The sequence below is a fragment of the Tenrec ecaudatus genome, chromosome 2, assembly GCF_050624435.1.
Source record: "Tenrec ecaudatus isolate mTenEca1 chromosome 2, mTenEca1.hap1, whole genome shotgun sequence".
Classification (NCBI taxonomy): domain Eukaryota; kingdom Metazoa; phylum Chordata; class Mammalia; order Afrosoricida; family Tenrecidae; genus Tenrec; species Tenrec ecaudatus.
In genome coordinates, this window is record NC_134531.1 from 211,782,594 (window position 1) to 211,799,767 (window position 17,174).

Genomic DNA, 17,174 nt, shown 5'->3' on the forward strand with positions numbered 1-17,174 from the left:
CCCCAAAGTCTATTTTTGTTATTGCCCGGGGACTTCATTGCTTTGCTCCCCTTGCTGCTCCGTTGCATGCCCTTAGCCTTTCCCCTGGAGTGGCGGGGTCAGATTGGGCACAATTCCAGCAGTGTGTCTCCAGTGTTGTCCCTCGAAGTACTATGGGTCAATGAGGTGGGGCTCAGTGTCTCATGGTAGGGCTGTTCCTGTGGTCCTCTCTGTGCATTGGCTGCTCTGAGCAGGAAGTATCCTCGGGGCTTGTTGGGCCAGGATGCATTCCACTCTCTCTTCTTATCTCTTTATTTGCTCCTGTGTGCTGTGATCAGACGTGCCCCTCTCCCTGAGCTGTAGCTTCAGTGCGGTCCTGTGAAGTGAATTCTTTTGGGGGGGAAGGGGCGTGGATGACATAGTTTTGGGTAAACATACGGAGACCTTAAGTGGGGGACCATCCCATTAGCCAGTTCCTGGCATGCCTCTGTCTTCCCCTTCCTCCTTTCCCCCCAGCAGGTGCACACCTAACACCTGGATGGTTAACACCAGGACAGTGTGATGGCTTGGCATTTTGACATGGAGAGGATCATATTGTAGATATTTGATGTTTCTCCTTTTGGTAATAGCTATGAAAACATCCCTCTAAAATGCTGTATGAATATAGCAGGTCTCTGATTTGCTCTGATTTGACTTATTCCAGATGTAACTCTTGGTCTGTATCTTATAGGTTCTTTAATCACCATGCGTTCTTATTACTCTATTTTTATTATTACTGTGTAATTGTATAATAATATGGCATATCTATGCACACACATATGAGGGGGTACCCCCCAAAAAAAATCAGGAAAAGCTTTGCTAGGTGGAGCTTTCGTAGTACGCATTGTTTTCCCACTGGGTGAGCATGGAACAACTCACTCTGAGCCTGTGCACACAGTGGCATCGCTTGGGAAGGTTCTCTCTGGTCACAGTGAATTTTTTTCTGAAAACAGTTTTGTTTGTAATGACCGATTTAAAAGAACAGATTGTGGCTGTGAAATTTTGTTTCCTGCTCTGGAAAAATGCTGCAGAAACTGTTGTGATGTTGAACACAGCTTACAAGGACAGCGCTATGGAAAAAACTCAAGTGCATTCATTTCAAAAAAGGTGAAATGTTGATTGACAAACCTCATTATGGATGACCCTCAACTTCTGGGCTGGATGGAAAGGTGGACTCTTAGTGCATTTGGAGTTCGTTCCTCCAGGTCAGACTGTTGAGCAAGCTTTCTATTTAGAGGTTCTGAAAAGATTGCGTAAGGGTGTGCGACAAGAAAAGGCCTGATTTGTGGCAGACGGGGGACTGGTTCTGCCACCATGACCAGACATCTGCTCACGCAGCCATCTCAGTGCACCAATTTTGGGCAAAACCCAGCATGCCTCTCTTGCCCTATGCACCTTCTCACCTGACCTCGCTCGGTGTGACTTCTTTTTGTTTCCACAAATGAAGAGGGACATGACAAGAGAGCAATTTGATCACGTAGAAGAGGTGAAGGAAAAAAAATGAGGAAGGGTACTGTCAGCCTTCCAAACAGAAGAGTTTGAAAAATGTTTCCAAGAATGGAATCGTAGATTTGACAAATGTATTATGTGTAATGGAGAGTGCTTTGAAGGTGAAAAGTTTGTTTTGTACAAAGAGACAAATACATAGTTTTTTGGGGAAAATCCTTTTTTGGGGTGGAGGGATATTCCCTCATACATTTCATATATTCTTTGAATTAGCCTTACGTGTTGAAAACCACGATCAGCTAAAAATGTTTTTATAGAAGCGGTTTCTCGCCCTGAGTGTGTTTTCCAATTGCGTGTGTGTGCTGAGACATCTGTAACTTATTTTTAAGCTCATTTCCTTGACAAGAGAATACGGCCGATGACTTTCACTTTCTTTCTTTTTTTTTTTTTTTTACATTTTATTAGGGGCTCATCCAACTCTTATCACAATCCATACATATAGATACATCAATTATTTAAAGCGCATCTGTACATTCTTTGCCCTTATCATTTTCAAAGCATTTGCTCTCCACAACTTTCACTTTCACGTGTGAATGTGGACACACCGAGGGAACAGAATAGTGAAGCAACAGTTAAAGAGGAAAATCTGCGCTCTGTGTGTCAGGAGCAAACCGCTAGATCAAGAGCAGGCCGAGCTGGGCGGTGGTGGTTGTTGTGGTCTCGTTGGCTTCAGCTCACGATGACCGTCATGTACAACAGAACAGGTGTCAGCCTGCTCTTTGCCGGCAGGCTGGAGCCCATCACTGCAGCTGTCCAGCTCACCGAGGGCCCCCTGTGCAGCCCTGGGCTTAGTCCAGCACCGAACATGATTCGCTCCTTCGAACCCACCGGGAGGAGACGATTCCGACTGCTGCTCCCCGTTCTCACAGCAGGATGTCGTAGAAGAGATGTGCGCATGCATGTTAGCCAAAGTCGGAACTTGACATTCTGGTCCCTGCTAACTTAAAAAGCCCAGATCGTTTGACTCTGGCTTCCCCTCCCCCCTCGGATAACGCATTATCTGTTCTCATGTCCCTTAAGGTGGTGTCTTGTAACGTGGCTGGTGAGGCCATTCAGTTCGTCGTTTCTGCTCTGTCCGCCTCCTCTGAGGGCGCTGGCCGCCAGCTGTACAACGTCAGGCTTGGTCCATTTCGTTTACAGGTGAGTTTTTGTTTTTTTTTTTAATCCCGGGAAAGCATTCCTAGAACTTGTAAGATAAAGGAGGTTCTGAGATACATGGGGTGGATACTGTGTTTTCGTTAGCTGCCTTTCATGTCATAATTCTCCAGCTGTAAGCTTCCACTCACTTTGTGTCTCTAGGAAATAATGTATGTACACTCTGAAAGGTGATGGCAACATGGCCAGACCTGCTTTGAGAGCCTGTCAACCTGTTCTCCTCCTCTCGTTTTTCTTTACCGCAGCGCATGCCAAACACAATTTTTCTTTCCTTTAAAAAAAATCATCTTATTGGGGGCTGGTGCAGCTCTTATCACAATAACACATGCCTCCATTGTGTCGAGCACATTTGTACCTAGGTTGCCATCGTCATTTTCAAAACATTCTCTACCTGAGCCCTTGGTATCAGCTCCTCGTCTGTTTTATTTGTCACAGCAGCGCTGGTGGCATAAAGGGTATGCGTGGGGCTGCTGACTACAAGCCCAGTGGTTTGAACCCACCTGGGAGAAGGTGGAGGCTCTCTGTTCCCATAAAGAAAGCCACGGGCTCAGAAACCCACAAGGTCAGCTTTAATCTGTCCTCTAGGGTCACCATGCGTCGGAATGGACGCGGTGGCAGTGAATGAGTTTGTACGTGAGTGAGTTAGTCACGTCTGGGTGTGTGTGGATGAGAGAAATTAGCTTATTTCAGCTATGGTGTACAGTAGCCTATAGTATAACTTAATGTATAATAATATGAGAGGGATATGCTTGTGGGAAAATTCTCTTTCCATTCTCCTTTTCGATGAATTCACTGAAGCCCTGTATTAGTCTGGGTAGACTACAGAAACAAAATTCATAAACACTCATTTTTTATAAGAGGGGGTTTTATATAAAAGCTAATTGTACATTAAGCATCCCAACCCAGTCCAGTCCAAGCCCATAAGTCCAAAATTAGCCCATATGTCTGACATCAATCTACAAAGTCGTCCTCAAATTCACCAAACCATGCAATGATGCCGACTGCAGGAAGAAAGCCAAATCAGGGAATGTGTAAAATCTCAGCACTGGCAGGGGTCTCGACACGGCTGCTCCAGCACCTAGGGCTGCATCAGGGTAGGTTCGTGTGGCTTCTCCTCAGGGATGTCTCACAGGAAGTGCCCCTTCCCAGCGGAAGCAGGGAAGTAGCTAGGGCAGCCACAACTGGTCCAATCATTACAGAGCAAGAGACCAGACAGGCGAGGCTCGCAGAGCCGTTTATCTCTCTGCCCTTCAATTAAACTGCCCTTCCATGAATCCCACCTGTGTTCATTGGCAGAAGAACCTGAACCATCTCAGCTCCTTGTGTAGTTACAGAACAAGGAAGAAAGCAAGCCAGTGCCTTGAGTGGATTCCGACCTCTGTGAGGCCCTGTGTCCCAGAGTGGAACTGTGTCCATCGGGTTCTCCCTGCCATCCCCTCTGCAGAAGCAGGTCACCAGCCTGTGCTTCCACCCCGTGGCACCCCTGCAGGGGTTTGGCCGAGAGCATAAGGGTGCTGCTCCTGAGGAGCCTTCAAGCCGCCCGAGAGGATCACAGCCACCCGCTGTGGAAAGGCACACACTCTGAGGTTGTGTGGATTGTGTACACTGTGCTTGCCATTTTAGTGACTTAGCCGGCACTCAGCTTCAGCTCTGGTCTTAGAGCACAGTTGAAAAGCAGTCTGCGGGTCCCCTGCCAGTGGCACGTCATTACTGCCGCAGTCAGAGCCACTCCTTTCCTCCGGTAGTCCGCCGAGGACAGCCGTCCTGGCGCCTCGGGTGGCAGTGCCTCCCACGGCCTGGCTGCTGAGGAAGGGAAATAGGTAGACAGTGCATTTCTTCCTGTAACTAAGAACTGTAGTGGTCCACCTGCTCAGCTGCTGCAAAGGAAAGGTGGAAGGCTTGGGCCCAAGCAGAGAAGCTTCAGGAGAAAGGCTTGGTGCCCAGTTCTCAAAACCTAGCTGCTGACAGCCCGTGGAGCACAGTTGCACACACGCAGCCGGGGTCCCCGTGAGTGAGTCGGGGTTGACTTAGTGGCATCTGGACTCAGTCCAGGGAGAGGAGGAAGCCCGGAGTCAGCGCTTCCAGGATCCGATTCCTAGCTTCCGAGTTGAAAGTCTCTGAGCCTCTCAGAGCGGGTCCAGTACCACTCGTTCCTTCCGTCCCTCTGTTTGCGGTGGTTGGAGGGGAACTGCAGGTGTGGTGAACAGCTAAGAGGTGGGCTTTAGCAAAAGCCTCTGGCTGAACAAAGAAAACAAAAACCAAAATGACCCAAGGGTGCTGGATCTGTGTCCCACGGCTGCAGTAACAAGTTGCCAGAAGCTTGGCTTAAATATTTCTTCTGCTACCCCTCTAGAGGTCAGAAAGCGGACCCTTGGCCTCACTGGGCTAACGCGTCATCAGCATGATCCCCTTTTCTGGGAGTGCTGAGAAGAGGCTCGCCCCCTGGCGCACTGCGGTGTTGGTAGAATCCAGGCGTGGAACCGAGGCCCTGCACCCTGGCTGACTAGAGGAGGGCTGGCCCGGGCTTCTGAGGCAGCCACCCCTGCTCCTTGGCTCGGCCCTTCCCTCCGCCTTCAAAGCCAGTGGCCGTGTCTCTTGTCGCACCGCTGTTCCTCCCTCCCACGGGTGCGGCCTCCTGAGATGAGTGGACCCACCTGGGGAATCCAGACCACCTCCTGGCCTGCCCCTCTGTCGCAGCGGCAGAGTCTTGTGTCACTTCAGGTGACGTGCTCATAGGATCCAGGGATGCAGCCACAGATGGGTTTGGTTGGGTGTGGCGGGATCAGAGTGGAGGCTCAGGAAGAGATGACAGGATCCTGCCAGCTCTGCCTACTCTGTGGAGGGCATTAGGGGCAAGGGGGCTTCTATGCCAGGACTGGAAGTAGGGTTTCTCTTCTCTTATTTCTCCCTCCTTTCAAACTCAAAACTCTGCCATGGGGTCTCTTTGGACTCTGCCTCTACAGGACCGGGGGGACTTGCTCCTGTGGACTTCTGAGAAGCCTGTATCAGTTAACAAGAGTAGAAAGCCTCTTTCTCTCATGCAGAGAGACTGGAGGATCTGAACTCTGGTTCCCGGCCTGACACATAGCCACTGCACCGTATCTTGGTGCTGCTCCCAGAGAGAGAGAAGCAAAGCCCAGTGGATTGTTCACTTGAAAGACTGCTACGTTATGATGACTTCTGACGTTCTTCTCCTCCTCGGGGTGGGCTGAGACTGAGGAAGGCACTGGGCATGGGGGTGGGGGTGGGCGGGGTGCAGTAGGAAGGTGAAGGTTGAAGGGAGTGTAGGAGTCCCCTTTCAATTTTGAAATGACATAATATGCCAAGAGGGAGACTAAACAATTTTCTATGAAAATATATGAACACACACAGACATCACATAAGCACGGTCTCACATATACATCTGTATGCAGACACACATGTATACACAAACGTACACACCAGACACATACCATACCCACAAGATAGACACACACAGGCATACACATCACAAACATCCACAAACATATCAGACACAGGCATACACCCTCCACAGACACATTCACCCCTCACTTATGTGCACACGCACACACATACACACACACATCTCCACACACAGTGCTCACAAACACATACAGTAATGGAGAACATGCACAACAACATGCACACACATACATGCATATAGACAGATACTTTCGCTCCCATACTCACTATAGTCTCACACTCCCGCACACACACGCACGCACACACTCAAACACACATAAGGGTCAGTCACAAAGCATTGTGTTCCAGTTCATGTGTGCATTGGTGTATTCCCAATAAAACACGTCTCAGGCGTGCCTCTGTGATGAGCGGATGGCTGCAGTAAGACACTTGTCCTGGTCACACGAGGCGCTTGCAACAAAAGCTTCCGTCAAAGCAGTGGCTTCCAAGGGGAGCCGCTGGACCATGGAAATCCCAGGAGGAGAGAGAGGTCGGCTCCCGAAGTTGTGGCAGTTTGGGAGAGGGTCCCAGGGGCAACTTTGATAGAAAGACCGAGGTGGATATAAGGACTTGGTCGGAAGAAGTTTTAAGAAGGTAGCAGAATGCACTGAGGAAAAGGCTAGGGAAGCTGGGCCAAGGAGTGATTCCCATCCGGAGAGCACCCCTGGGCGGGCAAGGGCACCGAGGGCTGTTCTCGGAGGACTGTGTTGGGAACCCCTAGCCCACCCACCCTGCCGCCCCGTGGGTCTTCTTTTTCATTCCCACAACTCAAAGAACACTGAACGGGAACATCATCTCGCCCCTCCGGGATGCCGAAAGGGCGAGTTTGCCGCCATATAAATGGAAGAGCATGGGCCCTTTGGGGAACGTTAGGGAGATGGAAACCTCATCTGCAGAAGTGGATAGTCCGGGATGGAAGATCAGTTGAGAAACAAGAGCGTTGCCTTTTGATAATATCCATTTAATAAAGATTGCTATGGTTTTATAGCAATACTTTTTGACCTGTCCTCACACACACACTTGGACACACAAACACACACACTTGGACACACACACACACACACACACACACTGGTATATATAGCCCGTCTCTAAGAACTGATCGGCTTTACACACACACACACACACACACACACACACACACACACTGGTACATAGAGCCCATCTCTAAGAACTGATCGGCTTTCTCTTGCACAGCTGGAGCTGCACATGCAGGAAAAGAGAGAGGACATCCCGGTCCAGTGGTCCTTCATCAGTGTGCCAGAAATGGTCATTGAGATCCAGCCCCAAGCATCGCAGGAGGTTAGTCCATGCGTTTCTGTGGTTCCTGAGAACGTGTGCTTATGACAGCAGGCCCCAGCTGCCCCTCCCAGGATGGCTTGAGGCACATAGATCTGACCTCTTAGGGGAACAGATCTATGGGGGGTGGAGGGATTGGATGTGTGCAGCTACGGGTAGACTTGATGGGGGCTCTTGACTTGGGCTGCACTGTCTTCACTGGGACTCTCTTCTGCTGGGAAGCCTGGGTCTCTCCGGGGTGCAGGTGGAATCGGTCTGGGCATTTTTCAAAGCACTGTGTGCCCTCCAGGCTGGGAACGATGGAGCTGATGCAGCCGTACGCATCTGTTAACATTCCATCCAGCCGTGTCACCAGATCCCCTCTAACCCCGGCGGTACTCAGACACTTGTCTCAGGAGCAGGACCTCTGTTTGCGCACCTTCTCTGCAAAGACACATCTAAAACCCGCAGGCGCTTTGAAGCCTGCTGCGTATGGTTTAGGGCACGTAAGAGCAGAGAGTGGGGATTCCAGGTCAACTGGATCTCGTCCTTTCCAGTTGTTGGAGAGACCGTGTTAAAGGCATTTATAGTGGTGCTTGCTTTTGCTAGGTTCTGCCTCTACCGTGGCTTGTATGATTTCCTGGCTGTCTGCTCTGTTTCAGCCTTTGTTCATAGATTGTCATGCACCGCAGCTGAAGTAGACCCATGTAGTAGCTTATCTACCGATACATTAAAGTGACAGGGTGGGGGGAACCCCACGGGGAAATTCTTCCCTGTCTCCTGGGGGGCTCGTCGGAAGTTGGACGGACTTGAGACCCCCAACAACAGGAGCCGCATTAACAGCTCCTGCTTGCCTCTCGAGACCCAGCGCTATCTCTTTCCCCACCTTGGTGCTTGAGCTTTGTCATTTGAATGTGTAACATGTTGACATGAATCAAAAGAGCATACACACACAGTCTCGTCCCCATCCTTACCCTTTCTCCACCCTCTATGCCACCGGTTCTATTAGACTTTGCTTATCCTTCCTGTGCCCTACCCCCCAACTCCCTCCCTTGAAAAACAGATTTGTGTACAAACACACCGTCTCCTTTCCTCACTCTCTTACTCCAAGGGTAGTTCTTGTTAGCTCCCTCTGAGTCAGCCCCGGACATGTGACAACCCACTCACCGCGGAGGGGCGTGTTGTGAGCCAGAGGGTTGGTGCCGACTGATGGAAGAAGATCACCAGGCTTTTCTTCCTGGTCTGTCTCCGTTGGGAAGCTCCACTGAAACCCGGTCGGTGTCAGAGCAACACACAAGCCTTGACTGACGGATGCGGGTGCATCGGCTGGGCATGCTGCACGCTCTTTATACTTTGCTCCCTCTCCACCCCCTACGGCCACACACCCACTCCCTCAACCATAACACGCTCCGGGTATTAATGAGCAGCGTGAGCAGATTCCATAGAACGAAGCCGGCCCCGAGTCACCAGCTCTCCTGGTAGTTCCTGGCTGGAGACTCGAGCGGATAGGTCTGGTGGACTGGTGTGGTGAACGTTCTAAGACACAGGTTCCCATGTGTCTGCTGGATGCTCATGATGGTGGTTGCTTGGCTGGTCCCAGTAGTCCTCTAGCTTTGTCGTTGGTCTTCTGCACTCTGGGTTCCATCTTCTTCATCCTTTCCCTTTCCTTGAACATTTTTAATCTCCAAAAAATAACAACTCTTATGCAAGAATGAAAAAGCTACATGTTTGTATTTTTTGGGTGGGGAAAAACTGAACGGCTATACATGAAATATTAACATTTCCATGGCGTCTCATGAATCAGCAGAAAGGGCCTCCCTCCCAGACCCGAAGGCTCTCCTATCGCCCCTGCCATAATCTGACGGTGCCAAGGACAGGTGGGGACTTCTGACTGGGGACATCGTGAGGAGAGCGCTTTGCCTAAGCCTGTGCCGGAGTGCTAGGCGATGGAGTGACTCGTGACTCTTGCCTCTTTCTCTAGGACCGGCTGCTCGAGGCCAGTGCAATATCTGAAACTCTGAAGGAGATCCTGAAGCACCTGGTTAGCTCTGCTTCCTCGTCGGTGGTTCTGAGCACCAAACCCATGAGCGTCCAGGAAGTTCAGGTAAGCCTGCTCACAGGAGTAGGTGCTGGTGAACCCCATCAGGTACCGGGCTTACCTCTCCTGGGGATGGAATTATCCACTGAGGGATCTTAAAAGGCTGGACTGCCACAAACCGCCTCGAAAACTATGCTGGGCTTCGTTCACTCAACATTAGGACCATGAGATTGATCTGCCTTGTTTTGTGCAGCTGTACACTGTCCGTGTTCTGTGCTGTGTAGTATCCCATCGTTTGACAGCAACTAGCAAACAGCAACCACGTACGTGTGCATGTGCAAGTACATACACGCTATGTGTGTATGGACACACAAACACACACACACAGGTGGCGGTGTTGCTATTGTTAGCTGTGGTCAAATCAGCCTTGGCTCCTAGGGGCCCCACAGAGTAGAAACATTCCATCAAGTTTCTAGGCTGAATCTTTTGTTTGCTTGTTGGAAATTAGCTTGTGTGTCACACAAGGGTGTAAGTCAGTTTGAATTTCACTTTTCCTCCTTTATAGCCTCTCAGACCATGGTTTCAATTTGATGAGTGAGGCATCTGGAGATTAAGCCTGTGACACTTCTCTCTCTCTCTCTCTCTCTTTTAAAATGTCTTCATTTTTATGGTGATTTTTGCTTTTATTCGTGGATATAACACAGTCAAAGAAGAGCATCCTGCACGCAGTTTTGCAGCATGTACACATCCCATCAGAGCAGTCCTGGTGTTGTGCCAGTGTGGCGTCTCCCGCTCTGTTCTCCACCTCCCCTCTCCTGCTTCCTCTTGCTCCTCTCTGTTCCCTCCTTCTTCCCGGTCCCTCCCCTCTCCTCCCCCAAGCCCCTGACCTCAATCATAGTCTTCAAAGTCTTTTCCTTTGTTGTGAAAACCATTTCTTTCCTTTATAAAATGGTGTCATGAAATATTTATGAGCCTGACACACTGTTTTGTCCAGGTCCTGAGGCGCTTCACAGATTGTCATTGCTTTGGGATGCGTGACGTTCCATTGCGTGTGTGGACATTCACCTGTAATCCTGATGGAAGCAGGGCGACAGCCCTTTCTTCCGTGGTGCTGCTGGCTGGGTTTGAACCACCACCCTTTTGGTTAGCAGCCAAAGGCAAACTGCTTTGACCACCCGGGCCCCTGATAAAGAACTGCACCCAGTATTACATTTTCCCATTGCTGTTTTGATACAGCATGGCGCTTTTCATCCATCCTTGGTGACGTCTGTGTGAACACATAGCTTTCAGATGGTTTTGGCGATGCATCCTTTAGAGTGTGGAGCCATGGGTTCCTTGGACAAAGTCCAGCTGCACTCATGGCTTAGGTCCTGGACACTGGGCTTTGAGACTATTGGAAACGAAGTGATCCTCGCCCCTCCTAGTGGCCTCAGCTCAGCAGAAGGGGCAGACGTGTCGAGGAGCGGGCAGCCCTTTCTCATGGATCCTGGGCAGGCTGTTAGGGGCTCAGGCCGGGCTGCAGGGCCAGGCTCCCGGAGCTAGCCAGGGTGTCTGCAGCCACCCTTCCGTCTTGCTGTCCTGACAGCTCATTTCACAGCAGCGGTTTCTGGCCAGTTCTGAAAAGGAGAATACGTTTCGAATGCCAACACTGGCGAGACTTTGCAAAGTCGGGGTTGATTTTTAGAACCTGTGGATTCAGAACAATGACAGGACCGAAGCCACCATAGACTACATCGCACTCCACGACACACTGGCGTGCTGTACCAGCACGTAGCCGGGGGAAGAAAAGGTCTCTCCTCCATGCAGGCGTGTGGACTCAGAGTCTGCAGTGCTCTTGAGACTGGGCTTCAGGGGCTCTATAGGGACTTCCTGCCCCCACCCTACCCCTCAGCCCCTCAGCTCACAGTTGGGAGCCCCAACCTCAGAACCGTGTTTCCCAAACGAGTTAGGAGTGCTACCAGAGAGGTTAGCACTCTGAGGTCAAGTCCACACCTTCCCTTGAGCATTCAGCTTCTAGGACTCCCAAACGCTGTCACCGGGGTGCCCCCCCATAAAGGACACTCAGAGCCTTGAAACATGGAAGCTCGTTTGCCGGTTGGAAGGTGGGGTCCTCCAGTTGTGGGGTGCTTCCTATTGGAAATGCCTCAGCGCTCACTTGAAGACCCCCAAGAGAACGACGCTGATCCCAACGGTGCCTGCTCTTCTTTTCCAGATGGCCCGCTGCATTTCCCCCAGGCAACTCTGGCCCCTGTCTGGAGGAGGGCCATGGGTGTGGCTGCAGGGCCCTAGCCCTTTGCCTCCAGCAGCTGGGCAGAGGGCACCTGCAGCCGGAGCATGTGCCCTGGTTCCCTTATGGTCAGTTAGTGAGGACTTGCTCCAAGCATGCCCTCACAGGGAGAACCTCCATAAGAAGCAGGGGCAGTGAGCCTGGTTCATGTGCACCCTTCCCCCCCCTCCCCCTCAAGCCACGTGGTACAAATGGTTCATGGGCTTGGTGCTGGAGGTTGCACTTCACCCAGGGCAGCGGTTCTCAACCTGTGGGTTGAGACCCCTTAGGGGGTCGAATGGTCCTTTCACAGGGGTCGCCTGATTCATAACAGTAGCAAAATGACAGTGATGAAGTAGCAACGACAATCATTGTATGGTGTGGGGTCACCACCACCTGCAGCACTGTCTTCAAAGGCCATGGCGTTAGGAAGGTTGAGAACCACTGCTCTAGGGGCACCTGGAAAGAGCCTGGTTAGCTGCAGAAAGTCAGCCCTGAGGTCCCTGGGGAGCTCAGCTCCACCCAGAGTCCGCGGTCACTTACCAGCCACCGATGCTGGTGCTTCCCATGACGAGGGGAGGGTCCTGCCTACTGCTTTCCAGAAGGCCCCTCCCCACAATCGTCTGGTGACTCCCTCCTCAACTCTCACTCCTCCCCACCTGTGTCTGTGTTTCTCTTTGCAGACCTTACAGCGCCCTCACGCTGCTTCTCAGGAGTCCTGCCCCCCCAAACCGCCCCGGGCCCATGAGCTGAAACTGCTGGTGAAGAACATCCGGGCCTCGCTGCTCGGTGACGCCGGTGATGCAGGTAGTGGCTGGTGCCACATCTTGGTGGGTGGGTGTCTGCACAGGGTGGTGGTAATGTCTGGGTGCTGTGCGGCCTCGGTTGTTCCCATAGCCCCATGAAGACAGGTGCTATGAGGGGGGCCTGAGAGAAGAAAGACAATCCTTGGGCTTGGGGATCTTGTCCTGTTGTCTTGCGCGTGGCACACACAGGCACATTAACATCCCTGGCAAGACATGCAGCCTCTTTGCCTAAAAATCGAGGTCTCCTTTGGTGATCAGCCGGGTGTCAGAGGACAGTCACCAGGGACTTTTGGCACTGTGAGATCCGTGTTGCTTTTGGGGTAAGGATGGGTGGTGGGAGCAGACTCCCCCTACCCAGTGGTTCTGAATGCTTGTTGAGACTCAGTATGGGTATAGCCTGAGTAGGGTGACGCCTTTGCATTCTGATTCAATTTTGCCATGCATAAGGAGTTGTCGTCATCATGATTATATACCAGGAGAGGATGCCAGGACCTATGTATTTGCAAGGAATTCCATTTCCTACTTCGAGCAGGACAGAGAGGTTTTTGTTGTTGCTGGATGTGGTAGAGTCATGTCGAGTCCCCGTGGCCCTGTGTCACACAATTAGAGTGCCCTGTGGGATTATGGGCAGGAGCAGATGGCTGGGCTTCTCTGTCACAAAGTCACTAAGTTGGTTCCAGCCACCAGCTTTGGGTGAGCAGTGGAGCTCTTAACTGTTCATGTCACCAAAGCACCTTGGAAGTATAGATGGGTCATATTTAACAACGGAGACACTTTTAAAGCTCCATAGTAACCGGAGAGGGAGCCCTACCCAGCTCCTCCAGGTCCTGTTACTCACCTCTGCCAGGATGTCCCCCATCAGGAGCCAAGTCTCCCCTGTGAGATAACTGGGATGATTACGTTGGATCATGCGTGTCGAAACTTTACACTGCCTGCTGCATGGGCAAGGATCCAGCTGTTCTGTGCTTTTTTATTATATATGGTGCAACCCAGGCTTTGTGTCATAAGACAAAAACATGGCTGAGCTGAAGCAGGTATAAATTTGAAATTATCAGAGATCTTTGAGTCAGTTTGACTTACACTGACCCTGTATCTGTCAGAGTAAATCTATGCGCAATAAGTTTTTAGTGGCTGATTTTTGGGAGGTAGTTTGCCAGGTATTTCTTCCAAGGTGTGGCTCTCACTAGCCTTTCTGTTAGGAGGCAAGTGCACTAATTGTCCCATCCAGGGGTGTCTGGTATAAATACACAGATCTGTTTGCTGTAAGCAGGGAAATGAAATCCTTAGGAGCCAACCCTCAGTTTAGGAGCCATCCCAGAACCTTAAAACAAGCCCTGTTGTTGACAACCAGGTCCTGGTCCTCTGCCTGGAAACTGGGGTGCGTCTCTGCTTTAGGGGGATAGGTCTGCAGAAGGGGGGTGGTTCTCCACCACAGAGGCTATACCTGCAGCCAGAGTGTCCACAGTGAGGAGCCAAGGACACCTGTGGTCAGCCTCAGATTGATGACATCAAGTGTCAGTAAGGGTTCTTCAGCTCCAAATGAAGGTAGTAGACCTTTGGGAAATTGTTTCAGTGGAAAAGGAGAGAAAAAAGGGACTTTCCAGTGTGGGCAAGCCAGGACCTGAGCCATCTAGTTCAACTTTTCTATGTTACAAAAAAACCCAAAACCAAACCGTGCGTGAGGGCAGTGAAGCCAATAAAGACCCAGACCGTGCCCTTGTCTGATTGTAGGCCCCAGCAGCCCCGTGTGCACAGCTCAGCTCAACCAGCCCGTCCAGAGGTTCTCCAGCTCCCCGGCGAAAACCGCTACTGACCTCACTTGGGAAGAAGAGTTCACCTTGTGAGTACAGCCTGCGATACCGTGGGCTCAGGTTCCCACTGCACACCTCCCCTGAGTGCCGAGCCCCGGAGTCCTTTTACACCACCGCGTTTACCCCAGAAACCCAGCTGAACCAAGAGCTGGATCGTAGGCATCGGAGGCAGCTGGAAGTCAACGGTGGCTAGCCCTTCTTCCTGTCATTGAGGCAAAGGTCACAGCCCACCGAATGCACCACTTTCCAGTGACCAATCCTGTGGCATTAGGACCTCCACGGGGTTACAGAACTATCCCCCTCCCTCATTGCAAACGCTTCATTCCCCTGAGCTCTCTGGTGCTGCCCGGGCAGAAATGCCCTGGCGGTGGCTTTCGCCACCAGAAGTTCATTTTCTCCCAGGTTAGGAAAAGGCTGCACATCTGAATCCAGGTGCTGACTCGAGGGGACACCTGCTCCCTCTGTTGGATCTGGGGGAGGGTCCTCGCCTCTGCTGAGCTTCTGCGTCTGGCCATCTTCCCGCGGTCTGACCTCGCTCTCCTCCCCCATCTCTGCTTCTCTGGACTGCTTGTTTAGCCTCTGCAATATCCCCAAAGAGAAGGACTCAAAACACAGTAATCCCGACCGATTCATCATCACTAAGCCAGCCCATTCCCAAACGGGAGCATAGCCACAGGATTTGCAACACGTATTTTGATGGGACACGAGTCAATCGATTGCAAACACCCTGTGACCATCACGTAATCACTCCCTGTTTGCCCTCCACCCCACCCCAGTCGCAACCCCTGGCAACCACTCCTCTGCTTTCTGTCTCTGTGGATTACTCTGGTTATTTCATACAAAAGGAGTCACACCACGTGACCTTTTGCATCTGACTTCTTTCACTGAGCATAGTGTTTTTGAGGCTCTTCCACACAGCAGCAGGCGTCACGGGAGGAACACGTGGCAGTCTGCTTCCGTGAAGGTTTTGCAGCCTTGGCCACCCTGTGGGCGAAGTCCTGCTTCTTTCCCGTAGTTACTCAATGTCAGAATCCACTCAGCGGCGGCAGGCAATTCAGAACCTCATCGCTTTCAATGGCTGAGTGATATTCCTGTGTCCGGACTAGGCTACGTTTTGTTTGTGCCGTCAACCATTGACGGTTATTTAGGCTGTTTCCACCTTTAAGGACTTGTGCCTAATTGTGCAGTGAGCCATTGGGAAGGGGCATTTGTTTGCGTTCCTGCCGTCAATTCCTTCCATGGAAGAAAGATGGGGCTTTCCACTCCCATACAGAGTTACCATCTTGGAAACCCACAGGGGCAGCTCTGCCCTGTCTTAGGAGCTTGCTCTGGGTCAGCATCAGCTCGATGGCAGTTTGCGGTTTGTGCTTATGCACCAAACACCAAATCAGGGACCATCAAGTCAATCCTGAGTCATGGCAGCCCCTTGGGTGCAGAGTAGAACTGTCCTGCTTTCAAGAATGTCCCCTTTGGCCAGGTGTTTCTTGCAAGGCACCTCTAGGTGAGTTCCCGGCCACACCCTTACATCACTGTGCCGCCCCGGGCCGCTCCTGGAGTGGAATTGCTCGGTCTGCTGGTCATTTTGTGTCTGACTTGCTGAGCGACTGTTTCCCTCAAAGTGTGGTCCACAGCAGTTGTTCCGGTGTACGTTTCCACCCGCACTGGCCGAGGTGTCACGTTTCTCTCGGTCTCGCTCAGCGTTTGTTATTCCCATTTGTTTTGTGTGCTTTTCATGGCAGCTGTTCTAAACAAAACAACAACCACAACAACTCACTGCCAACAAGTACTTTAGGACTCGCAGTGACCTTGATAGGGCAGAGTGGAACCGCCCTTTGGGTTTTTGAAGCTGTAAATCTTTAGGGGAGCAGAGAAACCTCATTTTTGCTCTGTGGATGGAGTGGTGAGCTGCCCCAGGGAGGTGTGCAGTAGTACACGATTTGGTGCAGATTTGCGTCTCCCTAACGACAGAGTTGTTAAGCATCTTATATCCGTTGGTCATTTGTGTATCTTCTTTGAAGAAATATACGTTCAAGTCCATTGCCCATGTTTAACATTTGACTTGGGTCGCTTTCTCAAAGTGGTTTTCAGCGTCGGTGTCTTCCTTGCCGATGCTGCCCCATGGCTGGAAGTGGTTTCAGCAAGAGAGGGCCGCTGTTGGGTTTCCAATGGCCATGAAGACGCACTCTCATCCAGAGCAGAAGGAGACTGGCTGATAGCAACAGCTGACACAGGGAGTAGAGAAAAGATAAATTTCACTTACGAATAGTGATGGAAGGATTCTAAATCAAAGAGTGTCCAATTGAACCCAGTAGTACATTAAAAATAATGTACCAAGCCCAGTTAGATACATTAAGTATTTATTGTATCTGTAAACCAAAGGGGAAAATAACCTTATCGTATCTGTTTATATGACATATATTCCCTGACATGCAATGGTCATACTGAATCTTGGTGTTTTTGATGCCAATAAAATGTACAGCCACTTCTTTAATAAGATAAAGGTAAAAGGTAGGTGCCAAAAGCATTCTTTCCCATCAAAGTACAAAGAAAGATGCTACAAGTGCTGACTGATGCAATTAGATAAGAAAAAAGAAAGAACACGCAAATACTGAAAGGAACAGGTAAACTGATCATCACCTGAAGATGATATTGTTGCATATCTGGGATACTCTAGAGCAGTGGTTCTCAACCTTCCTAATGCCGCGGCCCTTTAATACAGTTCCTCATGTGGTGGTGACCCCCTCCAACCATAAATTATTTTCGTTGCTACTTCATCACTATGGTTTTGCTATGGTGATGAATGGTTCTACCCCTAAAGGGGTCACGACCCACAG

At 50.8% G+C, this 17,174-nt stretch overlaps 1 protein-coding gene across 2 annotated transcripts in view; it reads left to right on the forward strand.

The window, feature by feature from the left end:
* The window catches only part of C2CD2 (C2 calcium dependent domain containing 2), an 82,193-nt gene that overhangs the window by 38,086 nt on the left and 26,933 nt on the right, over positions 1-17,174 (forward strand). For both annotated transcript variants that reach the window (XM_075542270.1, XM_075542269.1), the window contains exons 3-7: positions 2,545-2,664; positions 7,339-7,443; positions 9,401-9,523; positions 12,407-12,530; positions 14,261-14,369. In XM_075542270.1, coding sequence (XP_075398385.1) covers positions 2,545-2,664; positions 7,339-7,443; positions 9,401-9,523; positions 12,407-12,530; positions 14,261-14,369 — 581 coding nt within the window. The remainder of the gene's footprint in view (positions 1-2,544; positions 2,665-7,338; positions 7,444-9,400; positions 9,524-12,406; positions 12,531-14,260; positions 14,370-17,174) is intronic.